Raw genomic sequence first — 18,648 nt, 5'->3', positions numbered from 1 at the left:
TCATTCTGAAATTAGCTTCCCTGACCTCTGCATTGAATGGTCTTTTGGGAATTCTCCCCTCTTCAAAACATCCTTCACAACAAACACCTGTTAATTCGGTTCCCACTCCAAACTTATAATGTAAAGAGCTGATCCTGCAATCATGGAACTGCTGTGGTTTCAATAATCTCTCAACCTGGTTTGTCCACAGGAACATGGAAAGGTTACCTTCCATTCTTTTCCTTCAAGAAACCATGCATTGCAATGAATTTCACTTTGATGGATTTTCAGCCTTTCATAATGTTGCTTCTCAACCATCGTATGGGCGGCCGAGCGGTGGCATTTCCATACTTCTTAATAATGCCCTCTGCTTTGACCTAAACCGCACTCTATCTACCCAATTGTTTCTCTTAATAGACGTTAATATCAATATTTGTGGATTTAAAAATTTAGTGCTGATTTCAATTTACTGGAATCCTTCGACCCTCTCAATTGATGCAGCACTCAACGTTCTAAATGATACCATCATGGGCATAACCTGCAAACAACCTGAAGCAGAGCTATTAATTTGCGGCGACTTTAATGCTTACCTATTTGCATCCGTTAATATGCCCCCCCCCTTGCTCATCTACTAAACACTTTAAGATGGCCTATGCAAATGGAGCAAGATGGGTTAACTTCTTCTTGTATTGGGATCTTCATGTAATTAAATCATCCTGTCGAAAGTCTTTCACTACATGGAAAAGGGGAAATGCTTGTTCTGCCATCGACTACATAATTGCCTCTAAACATCTTTCAGGCATACTTTCTCCAATTATCCCCTCTTTTCCTCCTCATGGTGATCATGCCATTCTTTCTTGCACTAGGACTGTTGAAACACCTTCTTTCGTTAAAATGCATGTGCTCTTTATCATTCAGTCAGACGGACATCTCTCCATTCGGTGGAACACTGCAACTTGTCACCAACTAACTTTTCTAGTTAATCGAGACTGGTGGCCTGATCCTAACGATGATATTCCCTCTCAGTATATTCTCTCATGGAACTTACATATGATCCGCTTTCATCTAGAGTCTATTGCAAAATCTAATTGTAAGCAGCACAATAGCTCTTATTCATCACTGCTTCTTTCGAACACTCTCACTAAGTTGAAAACAAAAAGAAACCATGAATTCAGAGAATTGAGGAATAAGCTCCACTATACCGACATTACAATCCATCATGCAGCTAAAAAGATTCTACAACGCAAACACAAGAACAGTATAAAAGCGGCCCGTGCGCCATTTCATTTAATAGGGAATCAAAATATGGTTAAACTTATTTGCAAACATAATATTCGCGATATTTGGAAAATCTTGCGGACGGTTACTAATCATCCCCCATCCCAATTCGACTCAGCGATTGATGGCAAATCTTGGTTTACATTTTTCGAACAAAAATATTTACTTCCGCCGAGATTCGCACAAACTGAAATCTTGGACTTAATTACGCATATTCCATCGTCCTGTCCATGGTCTATAGAGGACATCCTTGTCGCAATTGCAAAACTAAAAACCTCAAAGTGTGCAGGTCCCGATGGCTTGCCACCTTGTGTCCTCAAAGACGACCCGCTTTTTTGGGCCACAATCTTCTTGAGGATTTTTCAATCAATTTTTATCAATAAATGTCTCCCTCCGTCTTGGGTCACCTCAATCATCATTCCGCTCCACAAAAAAGGACCTCTGAATAATCCCTTAAATTTTAGGCCTATTGCCCTTATTGATGTTGCGGCCAAAATTTTTGCCGTTACTTTTAAAGGAAGTCGAAACTCATATCGGAAAATCTTATTCTCAATAAAGTCCAGACAGGCTTCAGGAAACATATGGGGACCCAATTTAATGCGTCTATTCTTGCTCATATCATAGCTGCTGCACATATTCCTGCTCATGGCCCCATTTTCATAGCCTCATTGGACCCGTCTCCTGCATTCGACTGCATAATTCGCAGTAGACTCTGGATCAAAATGTTAAAGTATAACTTTCCCTCATCATTGGTAGCACTTATCGCACTAATGCATCAAAATACCTCATTCAGAGTGCGTATTGCAAACAATGGACTCCTAACTGAACCTATTCCAACAGCAATTGGGGTAAAACAAGGCTGCAACCTGGCTGCAGTTCTTTTCAATCTTTATCTAGCCGATATCGAAGGTATATGGGACCCTTCCAAATCCAACTTGGTCCGCCTCGGCAAGTTACATCTCTCATGGCTGGCCTATGCCGATGATGTGCTTCTTTTTGATAGCACTCATTTTGGACTTCAGAACAAACTAGAATCTTTTCATCACTTTTGCTTAGAAAATAACCTAGCTATCAATTCTTCAAAATCATCTATTTTGGTACTCTCGGCACGGAACAAGATACGTAAATTTCAATGGCACATTAATTCACACCTCATTCAGATTGTCACACAGTCTATTTAGGGTATAACTTGTCAAATAACTCGTCGGCATCTTTTTGGCAAAGGCATTAAATGAAAGTCTTACCGCTTCAAAACCAAATGAAAATCATCTTTCGGAAATATTGTAAGTTCTCTTTACTGCCTCTTTTGGAATTCTACTCTAAAAAGGTCAAAGCTATTCTCCTATATGGATTAGATCTGTGTCTTCCTGACCTTTCTATTTTTCTTAATAAACTACAAGCTAAGCTATGGAAAACCACTCTTGGTCTTCCCACATATCTACCGAATGCCATTTTACGCCACGAATTTGGCCTTAATTCCTTGGCCTCCCGTTATAACTGGCGCATTTTAAACACTTACGCAAAAATGCGCTTTCCAACAGCAAATTCTTTATATGAAGATTTTCACTTGATAAGAGATTTCCATCCACAATCCATTGCAAACTTTAATAAGCGTATATTGACTTTACTCTCTGGTATTAATATTCTTCCAGAGGATCTTCAATTTAAATTGCGCTTAGCACACAAACGTCTTTTTTGGAATGATTGGTCGTCCACATTTTCACAAATTGCTTGCTACTCCTCATTTACTGAATATGCACTATACAGACATAGCCAATCGCCTCGTTTAAAATATCTCGCACTCTGCCCTAGCGAGGAAATTCGAAATTTATACTTGCGCTTTCGGTTAGATCTTTTTCACACCAAAGCAAGAACTAAGCACTGGTTTAGTAATTCGGCAGAGGCAACCGATACCGTTTGTAGATTCTGCAACAATGCCGAGTGTATAGAAACTTTAAAACATCTGTTTCTTTTTTGTCCTATTTTTGAAGCAGATAGACTAAAAGCCATCACCTCTTAATTTGACACACACTGTATATGGGCGAGAACTAATCTGGTCTAGATGTATGTGGGGTTCATGCAACTCCATAATTATTGCAACTGTTCGCTTAGTGAGAATCATTGAGACAGCTCTTTCTATATAATTTGAGCTCCCATTACTGGCCCTTTGTTTCAGAGTTGTGTTATTATTTGCTTTATTGTTAACCTTTTTAGTTATCTTTGTGATGGAATTGATTTGTGACGATTGTTTTATGTTTTTAACTTGTATATATGTTGTATGGATATATCTGATTTGTGAAATATATTGTTTAAAAAACCTTTTCTAAAATGATGTAAGGATTGTATGTCGTTATACGATATAATTTTGTAAAGATGCGTAAGCATCAAAAACAAAATCAATCAATAACAACTTTTAATAAAAAGGCATTTGCCAGGCACTTCTAGCATATGCAGAGTTACTCTCAGCATTTTCCCTGAGGTTATTTTATGGCCAGGTGGCACCATTATGACAGTGCTGGGTGTCTCAGATGGCCTCAAAAACACATGAAGTCTCAAAGACTGATGAAAGGTTTTTATTAAATGTTTGAGTAGGGTCTCACTAATGGCCGTCCCTCTAGTCTTCCCCTGGTCTCTCGCCACCCTAGCAGAGACTTCACTAAATCCCAAGGTGGTCACTACAGACTACCTAAGATCTTACTGGCTAATTGTGAGGGCCTAAAGGCAACTGCCATATCTCCCTTACTCCTGCTGGGGTCTTCGGTAGATCCTAACCTGGGGTCCATACTAACAGTGATCTTAAGAAGTTGAGCCTCCTGTCATGCAGGTCTCACTGTCGTCAACTCTTGCACTCTTTTACTGCTCGATCCGATGTTCTTTCTGTCCTTTACTCCATTACTTCTACTCTCCGCCTCTATCCCCCCAATGTTCTCATGTCTACTTTTCCATAACCCCTGCTACCGCTCCCCTCCCTACAATACTCTTTGCTCTACTACACTGTTCTACTGCTCTCCACTCTCTCTACTACTCTCCTCCATTCTCCTCCCATGACTCTCCCCTACACTCCACCTGCTACTTCTGACACCCTCCTTCCACTCAATTACAAGCTTCACTCACACCCCTTACTCTTCCATTACCATAACACGCACTCTCACAAGCCAATACCTTACCTTGTACGTGTTCTCCAATTGTCCTCCATGCTTTGCTGTACCGCTGTTTCTCCGCCTGATCTTTCTGCCTTCTTCCTTGAACTCACCCAAACAAGCCACACTCCTCTGTTCCCTGCGTCCCCTTTTATTCTTCTCCCATTCCCATTGTGTCTTGCACCTACTTTGTTCTCCAGGCCACTCACTCTACCTCTTTCTACAGGGTCAGGTCATACAGGTGAGAAGCACCTCTTCGGCTCAAACCCCTTCACAAACGCGGGTCCACCAGAGTTTTGTAATGGTGGTCCATGACAGTCAATACCAGAGTTCTTAGGTGGTTTTGAGCGTGCAGGTTGCCTTTCTGTAGTGTCTTGTTCTGCTGGTTTGAGGTCAATCGCAATCTCGCTGGTGGGTTGCAGGGACCCTCCGCCACTGCAAGTATTTATGGCCTCTGAGTCCTGAAATGGACAAAAGAAAACACTCACCAGAACAGGGTACGGCAGGTATGGGGTGATGGTAAATTGTACTCGCCAATTGTAGCCAGGCACATGCAGATGTGTCAGACTGGGGCCCACCAACTCCCTCTCCCAGCCTACGGGGCAGGACTGGCTCTTGCAAATATAGTTATGGCTCCTGTCTCAGGGTGAGGGGACCCATCCCCACTTTGACAGGGTCAGGTTCTTGACCGATCACACTGACAAATACACATGCCGATACAAAACGCAAAAATTGTTGGCTTTGCCAATGATTTTAGACAGCGACAAATCCTCCTGCAGCTTCCCCAGTCACTGGGTTGCATCTCACATTGCTATGGAGGCAGACGAATTGAGAAAGCAACATTTAAATGGTTTCCTGGTGGACAGGTCATGGAGTAGTTTTCCTGTTGGGACTTTCAATTAGAACTATTCTTGTTGCGTTCCTGTGCCTTCTTTAGCTCACGGCCCTGCAGCAGCAACACTTCATGCCTGGTAAGTTCCCTGGTGCTATAAAACCCCTTCTTTCTTGCTCCATTTTCTACTTTATGTGCTTTCCTAGCCCCCTTGGTCTGCCTTTCCCCGCTGTCCCTGCCAGCTTCCCGATTGGTCGGTGCTCCAAGCACATGACACATGCAACTGCATCACGGATCCACCTTGGGTAGCCATACCTGGGCAGCCATCGGCTAAGGTCCAGAGGCAAAGGGCAGCCCCTTACTGTGTAGCTACACTCTGTGCTTGTTTGTGTTCATCTTGGGATGCCTGAAGGAGACAACTTACAGCAACAGAAAAGTTAAGTGTGTTGTGGGCAGAGAGCACAGCCATTACTGCAATCCAGTAAAACCCCACCACTCTAATTACTTACTATCATACTTACCTGCATTTAGATTGTGCAAACTGGTAGTTTCTTTTTGGCCCCTAACCTATTTGTGCAGGTTAGCCATGTTCTGAATTTGGCTTAATTATACAGGTTAGCCCTATGCTTCCGCCTGCAACCTGAAATGGGCATTGTATAACATCTGTATTTTGTTGGATTCTGCTCCCTGAGATGGATGGTTGGGGTACGGAAAGGTGCTGCACTTAACTGGTTGTGGGGGAGTAGGAAACGTGTCACACCTAGATGGATTTTGGGGTTAGGAAACGTGACGCAATTAGGTGGACTTTGGGGGGTAGGAATAGTGTATTACTCTTGCTAGCCTGTCCATTTACGCAGATATTTTATTATGCTATCCACAGCACTCGGAAGATCATAGGGAGAACTGGCCCAATGCGCCAAAAATACTTTGAGGACAGTCTATTAATTGCACCAAGATGTAGCATTAGGATTGCCCCTTCCATGCTTAAAGATCGGTCAGGATTACTTGCCACTGCTTCGGGGCCTTTGGCTCTGGACAGTTTCCTGATATTAGCCCAATTACACGCTTGCCTGCTATACCTGCAATTACAGCCATGGGGTTGTACCTAGCTATGCGGGTAGCCTAGCATTACAACTAGAAGAAAGCACATGCAGGTTAACATGCATTACAATGAGCATTTACGCCTTACAATGTTTAGCCAACACATGAAACACAAAGATATATGTTAACCCTCCATTGCACCAATAACTCCTTAAGTTAGCCATTATAATGCGTAGCAGTTATGCAGGTATCCTGATATCGCACCTAGTAGACTCCTTTGGTTAGAGTTTATAGAACTCGGAAGATGTGCAGTAAGACTATAAAGGTAGCCCGTCTATTGTGCTTGGAGAAACCAACTATCCTAATTTTTATGGTGGCCTGTCTGCCCAGCCTAGAAGACAGATGTTCAGGGACAGCCAGTCTATTGCATTTGTTAGAGTTGAGGGTAGCCTGTCGATAGTGCCTAGAAAAGTTTACAACAGTAGCCGTCTTATTCTTCCCCATAGATGATCGGATAACAGCGACAAAGATACGCTCCATCTGAGATTAAAGTATGCATAAGCACACCACTGCAGTGGGCATCTGCCGCAGGCATAGCTATCTACCCACACACTTTAGAATGCAACGATAAATTTGGTCTAGCTGGTTACATAACCATTTCGTACTAACACCAGACTTGCCCCACACCTCTGCAATTAGAATACAGCGACAATCTACGTCAAATGTCAGTCTAGATGGGTACATAATCGAGTCTCCTGCACTAGCGATGTGTTGTGACCTTCCTCAACACCAATCCACATGCCTGAACTCCTAGGCTGCTTACTGGAGCCTAGCCAGCCTCAAGTCCCTATCCTGGCCAAATACACACATGCATCTTAAACTTCCTCTAAGATCTGTCCCATAACTGGACTTCGGTCCCAGAGGGCGTTCCTACCACAAAGCGCTTTGAGGCCATACAAATAGGAAAAGGCACTATATATAAAATAACTACTACAGTGCACAAAAACGTGAACCTAGCGCACTGTCTTCAGAGAACAAGCTTTCCCACAAACATTTAGCCTTGAGGCACTTCAGCAGTTAACACCGGCATTACAGGCGTTAAATTGCCAGTATAGCCTGCTTCTGCAGTCATTATGGCTCTACTCCACCCACTACAGAGGCCAGTTAGGTACACATTGATTGCGTCGGCATATAAAAATACATGGTAAAATACTAGACTTGCGACTGATGTACTTGGTTCAAAACGTGTGCATAATAGGCGCTGGAGGGCATACTGACCTTGACAGCGTACTCCATGTTGGTCGTCTTGTGAATACATCGCTTGCACACAGAGTAGGAGCCGGTGCCAATGTTCTCTTTCACAGTGTAAACATCGGTGAACTGAAGGTTTTTGCTGGGCACTTGCTGAGAAAGTACAGAGAAAAAAAAAAAAGGTTAGCACAACGTCTGAACAGAGTTGTGAGCGTTGGTAGACACTAAAGAGCTGGAAGTAGCATGCCATTGGCAGATTGAACTTCCATAGGTCCCACAGTAAACTGACTGTTGCCTGGAAGCAAATAAAACTTGATCAGTTCACAAGAAACTAGCACTACTTGTCAGACTTGCTTGCAAACCTTTCCAGCTAGTCTTTCTTTATTCTGCACATAATGTTATGGAACGGATCGATACAAGTCACCAAACTCTACCCATTTCCCATATAAGGGGAATTTAGCCACATGAAAGTAAAGCTATTCGCCAATGGTTCAGAAATTGCATCTTTTGATTACACAGTCAGCCAATTAGCCACTAGAGTCCTCTTCTCTGCCACATGCAGTCTTTTGGGCCCTTTATCACCAGTCAATAGGCTGTCTGGCTATGAAACATTCAATACAGCATTTCATTTAGATTGAACATCAAGTAATATGTACCGTAAACTCAGAAAGACTTCATTGTGCAAGTAGGGTGGGCATGTTAAAATTTACTAAAGATACTGTGGTTGAAAAATTACCAGAAATATCTGGATCTTTTCCAGGTACAAAAGATTTGTTTTCATTCAAAAAAGTACCAAACCGCTTTTGCCGGAGAAAGTTGGTGGGATGAATTCTTCATCTAAACAAGTTTCTCTCATACAAACCACATTTGGTTTCTTATTCAACGACTAGGCAGTAATGCTTGCCAAGTGAGTGGGGCGATGTTCAGGTGTAAAATTCCTGCAACAGCATGGTTCCTAAGGACGCTGCAAGATAGAGACCTGCTTCCCTGCAAATAAGGTAGGTCATCCCCAGAGTGACTTATTCCTAATCCATATTACTTGCATCCATTATCACAGGATATCAGGGTGGCAGAACCGGAGCGAGATGTTGGCAGACTAGATTGATAAGACTCAAGCCTGTAGCCTCTATTGATATTTAATTAGCACCTTGTGTGAAGAGGCCATTTTAGAACATTCTTTGGCGAGTGGTTCTCCACAGGAAGTCCTGCCCCTATTCTGCTTATATGCTAGAATCTGAAAATTGCGACATGTGCAACGCCAGTAATGGTACCTATACCACAAAGAATCTTTCAGACAAGGTATCCGATGAAGAAGACCCTATGAGAAGTACCCCCGAAAGACTGATGGTATCCTAAAAAGAGTGCCCGAAGAAGTGTGAATATGTAAAAGAATAAGCTGGTGACGTCACAAGAAGTGAGTGTGATGCACTGAAAAGGATGACTAGCAAGAGAATGGATAGGTGATCTAGAATATGATGACTAAGTAAAGACTCATTTGCGGAATGGAGATTGCATGTGTGAAGAACACTGCAGAAAACACAAGCCATTAAAAGAAAAATTGTACAGCTGCAGGATTGCAAGTAGACTAAGTATTCATAAGGCTGGCTAAACATAGTATATAGACTACAGGTGGTGACGCCAACATTACATGTATATAGAGTTCTGGACATTCGATGATACATTTTAGTAAGCGAGTCTCCAAGAAGAAAGACTGATTAGAAGCTGTGTGTCGCAGCAAAGAATAGGCTCAAATTCCAAGCAAGACCAAAGAGGCTGTCTGGCTTGATGACAAAGACTAGAAGCAGCCAAGAACTGGTTATCAGCTGTGAAGAACAGTAAAACGTGAGTAGCCAAGGCATCCCTTGATAAGTTGCAAGGAGAGAACACCATGAGTGCCAAGTTTCTTTATTAAGGACAATTTAATACCATAATACGAGCAGATTCACGGTCTCTGATCACGAGTCCCAAAGGTGAAAATAGACGATGGGTATGGTGCACCAGATTGAAGATGGCGAGTGCTCACACTCCCTTATATTCCCACAGACGAGAAGCTATTACAAGGCTGAGTTCAAGGACAATGTAAATGTCAGAAGGCATGAGAGGAGAGATGTCAGGCTACTTAGGTGGGGAGATACGGTCAAGTCCACCCACCAGCACCTCGGGTACCAGCTTACGTGCAGCTAGAGTATCGACTGTTCCAGAATGGTACAAGCGTGCCAACCAATTGTAGAAGGCCATATAACAAAGAGTTTTATACTTTAAGAGACAATGAAGTGTTGGGTTTCTAATTACTGTCGAAGATGACTTGCACTAAGACTTGCACCAGGGGAAGGCATGAGTGCCCACCTAACAGTATAGACCCAATCACTATCCTATCCCATATAGAAAGTATACTTAGATGTTCCCTTGAGCCAACCACAATCTCCCATAGGTTTTCTTAATTTGCCACATAGTATGACGTCACTTATGACAAACATTTTGTATAAATGTGTTTTTTATGAAATGCTTGCAGATCATGCCGTGCGTCATCAGTTGTATTCCCTGTTTTAGACAATTGTTATTAAAACAGTTATTTGCCAACGTCCTGAGTCGGTCTTACTGCTTTGTGTAAGATGTTATTCTCCGTCCCATCCATAGTACGACATATTACCTTTTAAAACACTATTTGCATTTTTGTAAACAAGGCGAAGAAGAACAATTTCAACATTTCCCCTGGCACCCACGCTTATTCTTTTCTTGACCGATTTGCCATGAGACCTCTCATCCTGTATCATTCCCGTCATACCTCCAGCCTCGCCCTCCATTTCTAATTAAGTAGCAACATGTATCCTCTTGCCCCCAGGAAGAACACACTCAACCTTACCCATATCTATGTTCTTCCTTCCTTTAGACTTATCACCCGCCTTACCCCTGTCCCATCTCTCATGGCAGTTTCAAGTCGTTGGGTATAGCCAGATCATTCAGTAGTTGGCCCCAGTTTACCGTTAAACCATCCCCCTCTATATCAGCTCTCGCCCCCGCAATGTTTCCAGTTCGGCTACCCCCCACCTCCATCATCTACGGGCATCTGCTTGCCATAGTGCTATTGATGGTCCCTGTGGATGTTTCCACGCAATGGCCATACAGCGTTTAGCCAATATCAATAGAAATCGCACCTTATTCCGTGCCTTGTGCTTCCTCCCCCTGGAAACATCCCCCGGTGCATATTCTCAGGTTACATTTCGTCCCCAGCAACCCTTTCACCTCTTTGATCACCTTATTCCAATAGTTCAATATAACCCCACAATATCATGTGCCAGAATCCTGCTGGGCTTCTACCGCATCTAGGGCACTAATCTGTTAACATTCTTTTCATAGCCTGTAGTCTAGTAAGGGTCAATTATGTCCCATACATGATGTTAAAGTGGACCAATTGAAATCTGGCATTCTGTGACACTTTCTGGACCGGTTCTCATTTTTATCGATTCCTTCGCTGGGATCTGGTATCCTATATCCACCTCCCATTTCTCTGTTACCTTCAATTCCCCCTCTAGATTCTTCCTCTTTTAGGGCTTTAGATATGCGCGAGACCCTCGCCTTCCCCTCCATCTACTCCAGCAGTATCCGTAACAACGGGCTTGTGTCTGGCTCCTCCGGGATCCCGTTCCACATTTCCGCTAGCCTCTTAACCACTGCCCCATATGCCAGAAACAATCCCTTTGGCAGCTCAAACTTCATACATCATTCTGAGAACAGTAGCAGCTGCCCTCGCACAAACAGCTTCCCCTCCACCTCACACCCCTGTCCTCCCTATCGCTTGCTGCAGTTCTCGGTCTACCCAACAGGGTAGATTCTCCCCATACAGCCTCCCAGGCCCCTTCTTCCGTACATATTTCATCCACGTTACTCTGACTGCCTCAAACACTTCTGTAGTTCCCTTATTCTCCATTGGGTTCCATAATAGTTGAACCCCTTTTGATATGGTAAATTCCCCACCAACCCCTTCAAGACGTCCCCTCCCGGTTGTTCCCACTTCAAGACCATCTGCAGCTGCGCTGCTATGAAATACTTCTCATAGTCCGGTAAACCCAGCCCACCTTGCGACTTTGGTCTCTACAATGTCACTAGGGAGACCCTCCTCCTTCCAGTATTCCATAGTAATTCCCCCACCCTACCATCCAATGTTGTAAAGAAAACTTCTCGCCACATATGGTATGTTGGTGAATAAGTAAAGCAATCTTGGGAGGATGACCATTTTGCATAAAGCCACTCTTCCCATCAGGGAGAGAGGTTGGCCCTTCCAGAACTGCACCGAATCTCCAATTCTCGATAGTGTCCTCCCAGTATTATGTACAAGGGTTTCTTAAATCTAATGGAATATATGTAAACCCAAATATTTGAATGCCTGTCTCCCATTTTATCCCCACCACAGGTAGGTCCCCCCCCACCGGGCATCCCCGTAACCCTCCCAGGGGGAACAACGATTTATCTTTGATTCAAAAGCCCGAAATTTGCCGAAAAATCATCAATATTTCCAGCAACGTTGGGAGATTCTCCCGTGGGTTACTCGCGTGTAGTAGATAGTCAGCATACAGTGATACTATATGCCTCACACCTCCTGCTTCGATCCCTGCTTCCGTCTTTTCGTGTCACTAAAACCCTGCCAGCAGATCTAGGGACAGGGCAAATGGTATTGGGGACTCTGCACACCCCTGCCATGTCCCCCTACTTTGTTTCCATTTCCCCGAGACCCAGTCATTGGTCCTTACCATCACTGCCAGTTTGTTGTAGAGCAGGCCCAGCCACTTAACGATATTTTCCCCAAACCTGAACCCCATCAGTACTCGAAACAGCCACTTCCATTCCAGCGAGTCAAACGACATCATGGCGTCAAAGGAGGCAGTCGCCATGTCCTCTTTCTGAGATTTGATATGATCCATCACATGGTGGAGGCGACCAATATTACCTACCGTATACCCCCCTCCGATGCACACATTGGTCTGGGTGAACCAATATCGGAGCCAACCTCGCTATCCTGGCTGCCAGGATCTTCCTGTCAATATTCAGTAAGGACATGGGACGGTATGACATGCAGTCCAGCGGATCTGTCCCCTCCTTCAGTATTACTGTTATGATGGCTTCCCTCATGGACTCTGGGAGGCCTCCCTTCTCGAATGTCTCATCATACACCTGCTTGAGCCATGGGGTTAGGTGATCTGTGTACTCAGTAGAATTCTATAGAAAACCCATCACTACCAGGAGCCATGCCCTTCCTCATGGAACGTATTGTCCATCGGATATCCCTTTCCTCCATGATATGATTATTTATATACACAATGAGTTTCAAAGCACTTTAAGGCAAGGGAGGGAACAAGGGAAAATACAATTACATTCTTACAGGCCATGAACAGTAAGGATGTGAAATTAATTATCGGACTCGGCCTGACGATATTTCAGATAGTGCAAGAGCCAAGACATAGATGAGGAAGGGAGGGGGAGAGTGGGAAGGAAATGGAAACAGACAGGAGACAACCGTACTAGGCCTGACGACATTTCTATTTTTTTTTTAAACCTTTATTTTTTCAAAGAGTGTTGCATCAAAACTGAGCTACTGGCAGTTGACACATTACAGTAATAAAGAAAAGAATTGCACACATCTAACTGCGTGCGTCATACTGTTCACAGGTGTTTTAGGACAGCGACAGCGTATTGTTTTCGTTTTCAGGAAGCATATTACATAGGTAAAGTCGGAACAGTGCCCATATGTCCTTAGGTCGGCTCGCCGATGGTAACGTTATAATAAATTGTTCCTCAAATTCATTTATCATTGACAAGTCTTTCAAAACATCCACCCTCCTTGGGGCTTCTGTGAATTTCCAGCATTTCAGTATGTTTCGCTTTGCAACTACACAGGCCATGTTAAACAGACGTCTGGTGGTCTCCACCACCTTGCCGATATCCCCGAATAGATACTTTCGTGGGGAGGGTGTGGCCTGGATTGTGGTGACATTTTCTAGGATTTCTGCCACCTCCCCCCAGAATTTAGCCACAGGTGGGCAGGCCCAGTATATTATGATATGAGTCCGCCTTAAGGGCATTGCATTTGGGACATTTCCCTGTGTGTCCTCCTACAAATTTAGCCAGCTTGGCGGGGGTGTAGTGAAGTTTATTTAGTACTTTAAATTGGATCAGTTGCAGCCCTGAATTCATAGAGACATGTGTAGTAAGTTGGCAGTATCTCAGCCAGTTGGTTTCACACAGTTCTACTTCCAAATCCCGCTCCCAGGTCTCTTTAATGTTGTTTCATGTTTTGGAGTGCGTTTGGACTAAGTTGTATAGTGCAAACACACTTTTCCTGTTTCTGTCATTGCCCCAATACATTTGCGTATGGGCGGTTCTGCTGGGAATGTGGGCCATTTGGCAGTAAAGGTGGCTTTCATTCTATAAAATTGAAATTGTTTAAGGTATCCCCCACCTACTGCCTCGACAAAGTCTTTTAGTTCACAGAACTTGCCCCCCCCGGGAACATGTCACGCATTTTAAACTGTTTGGGTCCTATGACCTCTGTAGTGCCTCATCAAATGTGGGTGTTCTACAGCGGTATTTCTGGGTCGTATGGGGTCATGAGATCGATTCTTCTATATATCTTAAACCATGTTTGTACGGTAGTGTTCACAGGGTCGTATTCGCGCAGGAGTCTTTTCGTTTGGGATCGAACATCACTGATCGTAAGTCCAAGGGGGATGCTGCATACTTTTCCAAGGGGATATGCATAGCTGTATCCTCCAGGTTGAACCAATGTCTCGCAAAGTGTGCCTGTGATTGTGATGCTAAGTAATAGAGTTCGAAATCAGGTGCCGAGATCCCACCCTTTGAGAAAGGTTCCGCCATTTTGGACCATTTCAGCCCGACAGTCAACCCACCCCCCACCGGCCAGCTCGGTATGTTGCAGAAAAGAATAGTTTGGGGAGCACCACCATTTTAGCTGTAGTTTAATGGAGAGAGATTGTAATAGTTCCCCATGATTATCTGCGTATAGTGTGCTTTTATCCCTTGATATCATGATACCCAGATAGACGCATACAGGGGACCATTTAAACCCTTGTATGTTGGACATGTGTCTGATGTTGGGAGTCAGCGGAAACATTTCAGACTTAGAAACATTAACTTTATATCCTGAATACTCAGAGAACATCTCGATATCTGCCATAATGGGTGCCACATTTTATTCAGGGTTTCGGATGTATAGTAGAGTGTCATCTGCATAGAGGGAGATTATTTGCAGTGCCCCGGTCATTCTGAGACCCCTGTGCGCTTGGTTTTGATGCACGTATTTAGCCATGGGTTCTATTGTGAGCGCAAACAGAATAGGGGAGAAGGGGCAGCGCTACCTGGTACCTCAAACTAGTAGGAATGGTGATGACATAATATGGTTGGTTAGTACTCTCGCACCCGGGAACGTATAGAGTAGTGGGACACATTTTACAAAATACTGACCTAGTCTGAATCTCACAAGAACCAGAAACAGGTAGGACCAGGAGACAGAGTCGAAAGCCTTTTCGGCATCTAGTGACGCTACAACCGCATTCGCCCTTGGGTTTATTTGTGCCATTACTCCGAAGAGTCGTCTCAGATTTAGGGCCGTGGATCTAGTCGGTATAAAGCCGGCTTGGTCGGGGTGAAACAATATGGGCATATAGGGCAGTAGTCTGGTCGCCAGAATTTTTGTAAAGATTTTTGCATCTGTATTAATAAGTGAAAGGGGTCTATATGAGCCCATGTCCCAAATTTTCAGCAGGGTCGGGGCTAGTTTATCTTGAAATTCTTTATATAGTTCGGCTCCCAGACCGTCAGTTCCCAGGACCCTGCCCGGGGTTAAAGCTTTAATTGCCTCTGTTATTTCCTCCAGCGAGATGGGAGTGTCTAATAGCATTTGTGTTTGAGGTGAGAGTCGGAAGATCGAGCGCATGTAAGCAATCTGTTATCTTCTCCCTTGATTTGGTGTCTTGGTTGGAATACAGTTTCATAAAATTCAGAGAATGTATCGTTGATGTCCTGATCTCGATTCAGCATGTGCCCTTTGGGCATCTGAATATTAGTGATGGGGTATGGTGGCTTTCGGCTTTGAGCAGCTGAGCCAGGAATTTCCCTGACTTATTGCTTTGCCCATATCTTCAAGCCCGGGCTGGGGCAGCCATGTACTGGATCTCCCGTTCAGCAAGTTTATTGAATTCACCCAATGTCATGTGTATGTCAGAAAGGGCTTCTTTGCCATCTGTAGTGGTATACTCAAACTCAAGTAGTTCAAGCTTTCCTTCCATTGTGCCCAATTCTCTCCTGACAGATCTCAGTAGCCCAGTGGACTTGGCCATGATTGCACCTCACACTCATACTTTGAATGTTTCTCATACCGTGCCATATCTGTCTACAGACCCTTCGTTTAGTTGAAAGAATTCTATTTTGATGTGTAATTCATACACGCGCGGGTCCCTTAGCATAGCGGGGGGCATTCTCCAGCGTTTAGCCCGCGGTGTAGTGTTGCGGATAGTTAGGGTGATTGATATTGGGGAGTGGTCCGATAGCGTGCGCGGATACATCTCACAGTTCAAGACCGTGTTTGAGAGGGTTGAGCTAATAAGCCAGTAGTCAATGCGGGACTCGGAATCATGTACTGATAAGTGAAGCGCTTTTCGTAGGGGTGTAGTTCTCGCTATATATCTACCATGGACATTTGTTGCATTATCTGCCGTATGGTCAATTCAGTCTTAGTTGGGGATCGGAAGGAAGTTTAGGACCGGTCAAGGGTTGTGTCGAGGATTGTATTGAAGTCCCCCCAATCCCCCCAAAGTAGAGCCGCATCGTCAGCAGTGGTTAGCATGTTGTGTATGGTGCTGTAGAAATCGGGGTCATCACTGTTGGGACCATATGTTTTGACAATAAGCACCTTGCGTTCCGCCACCTTCACTCAGACCAAAGCCTATCTCCCTTGGGCATCTATTCTGGTATCTCGGAGCCGGAATCCCAGTCTCGGATGGATCAGTGTGAGAACCCCCCTGGAATGGGATGAGTGTTCAGTATTATGTGTTAGTGGGCCCCACCTCAGGAGAAAGTTAGTACAGACTTGACCGAGTGCATGTGTCTCTTGTAGTAGTATGATCTGGGGGTTATGTCTGGTGATATATGCTGCAGTTTTCCAGGCTTTGAACGGGTTGTTGAGGCCACGGATGTTCCATGAAAGGAGTTTGATGGTTATAACCCCCCCCCCCCCCCCATCAACCTGCGCCATAGTCTTCCTTTGTTATAGTTCTGTAACTTAGGCTATGAGTGCTATCTGCTATTGCAGCTGTGTTTGATGCAACTAAACTCCGATTTTAAACATTTGCCAGTTGTGGCCAAACTTTGTACCCAGTCCACACCCCCTCCCGCACCATCAACCCCAACACAATGATGTATCCCATTCCCCATAACCTGTGGAACTCTCATGGCTGCTCGTTGCAGCTGCATGGCCTCCACCAGCAGAGGCTCTCAATCCCAACTTTCACAATTACCAATTGGAGCCATTCATCCCTGCTAAGGGCCTACAGCATGTAAAAAGGATATCGGTGCAGACCCGGCTCAATCAGCTGGGCCAAGTCTGTCTATCTGGTTGTGTTGCATGTACTGATCCCGAGCCTGATCTCTGGGGGGGAATAGGGATAGACACCTCTATACATGTCATAGCTACGGTGGGGTTCTCGAAGAAATGTGATCTGCCCCAGTGTTGGATTCGCATCTTCGTTGGAAAGATCAGAGCATAGGGGACACAGCGTAGCCTTAGTTGTCTCTTGACCAGTTCGTAGGATCACCTTTGTGTCTGGACACTGGTCGAAAAATCTGGATAGATGTACACTGTTTTCCTCGTATTGTAGGGTACCTTTTTGTCTGGAGAGCATCACGATCGTCTCTGTAGTTGAGTAGTCGAGCGATGATTGTGCGGGGTAGCGCCACAGGTTTGGGTGGCGGTGTAAGGGTGCGATGTGCCCTTTCAACAAGGAAGTGATCTGAAAAGTATTCTGTGACTAAAAGTGTTTTCCACATGTCGCTCCACCAGGCCCTTACAGAAGGATTCTGAAATCCTGACAACCCGAATGTTGTTCCTCCTGGATCTCGATTCGAGGTCCTCGCATTTAGCTTGGGTTTTGTGTAGTTCTCCCTTCAATTGTGCAATGTCCCGGCTGTGTTGGGTTATTGTATCTTGGTTTGTGCTTATCCTGTTTTCTGCATTTGTGATGTGAGCGCTTTCCTTGTCCACTCTAGCCTTTAGAGAGCCGATTGTTGCCACAATGTCGTCCAGCTTAACATTTACTGCTAGGAAGCCATTTTACACCATAGGCGGTCTTCTCTTGCGTTGGGTAGCGCCTCGGCAAGGCTGTCTGACCCCATCAATGTAGTGGCGGGTGACCCGTGGAGTTGGGAGCTAGCAAATGCGTCAATGGGCCGGTTTTCTTCAGCCCTGTACTTTTCTTCTCGTGGCGGCCCATGTGTCGCCGGTATCAATAGAGAGTGGGTTGTGTTCCCTCACGTCTTGTGCTGGAATGGGAGCTTTTACTCAGGGTAGAAGAATCAAGCAAAACAGAACACCTGTGTGCGAGAAGAAAGGGGGGGGCTCAATGGAACATCGCAGAGGGACCACAAGGGGTGGAATGGCCTGTGGGGACAGAGGAAGTAAACATGTTGGTGCATGCTTACCTGCTGTCTGAGCAAGGGGTCGGCCCTGGGCCGAACATGTCCAAACAGGAATTGCCCTTTTCTTTGTCTGCCCTTCGGACGACTGGGCGAGAGACGCCCTTGATCTAAGAGTTAAGAGCAGGACGGAAGAGGCAGGGCTAAGAAAGTGGGTGGTGCTTAGGCCAGGTGACCTAGATCCACTTGCACCTGCTCCCTATCTGCAAAGGAAAAGAGGCTTGTCACGACCCTAGCCCAAAACCCCCTCTGGCAAACCCATTGACAAGGTGGAGTCAGAATTCGGGCCTCTAGAGCCCGGCATCCTCTTCAAAAGCCCTCATGGGGGGGCCAGTCCTGGCACCTATGGTGCCATGCTCATACACCATGAAAAACAGTGTGCTTGGGAACTACTTTATTGTATTGTCAGCCAACATGGAGGCATCC

At 44.8% G+C, this 18,648-nt stretch overlaps 1 protein-coding gene across 4 annotated transcripts in view; it reads right to left on the bottom strand.

Moving 5' to 3' along the window:
- Positions 1-18,648, bottom strand: part of RPS6KA1 (ribosomal protein S6 kinase A1) — a 918,695-nt gene that overhangs the window by 208,589 nt on the left and 691,458 nt on the right. For all 4 annotated transcript variants that reach the window (XM_069622861.1, XM_069622863.1, XM_069622864.1 and 1 more), the window contains one exon: positions 7,549-7,674. In XM_069622861.1, coding sequence (XP_069478962.1) covers positions 7,549-7,674 — 126 coding nt within the window. The remainder of the gene's footprint in view (positions 1-7,548; positions 7,675-18,648) is intronic.

The sequence above is a fragment of the Ambystoma mexicanum genome, chromosome 11, assembly GCF_040938575.1.
Source record: "Ambystoma mexicanum isolate Mex_15411 chromosome 11, UKY_AmexF1_1, whole genome shotgun sequence".
NCBI lineage: Eukaryota > Metazoa > Chordata > Amphibia > Caudata > Ambystomatidae > Ambystoma > Ambystoma mexicanum.
The sequence above is the reverse complement of the archived record's forward strand: the minus strand, read 5'-3'. Positions and strand labels throughout refer to the sequence as shown.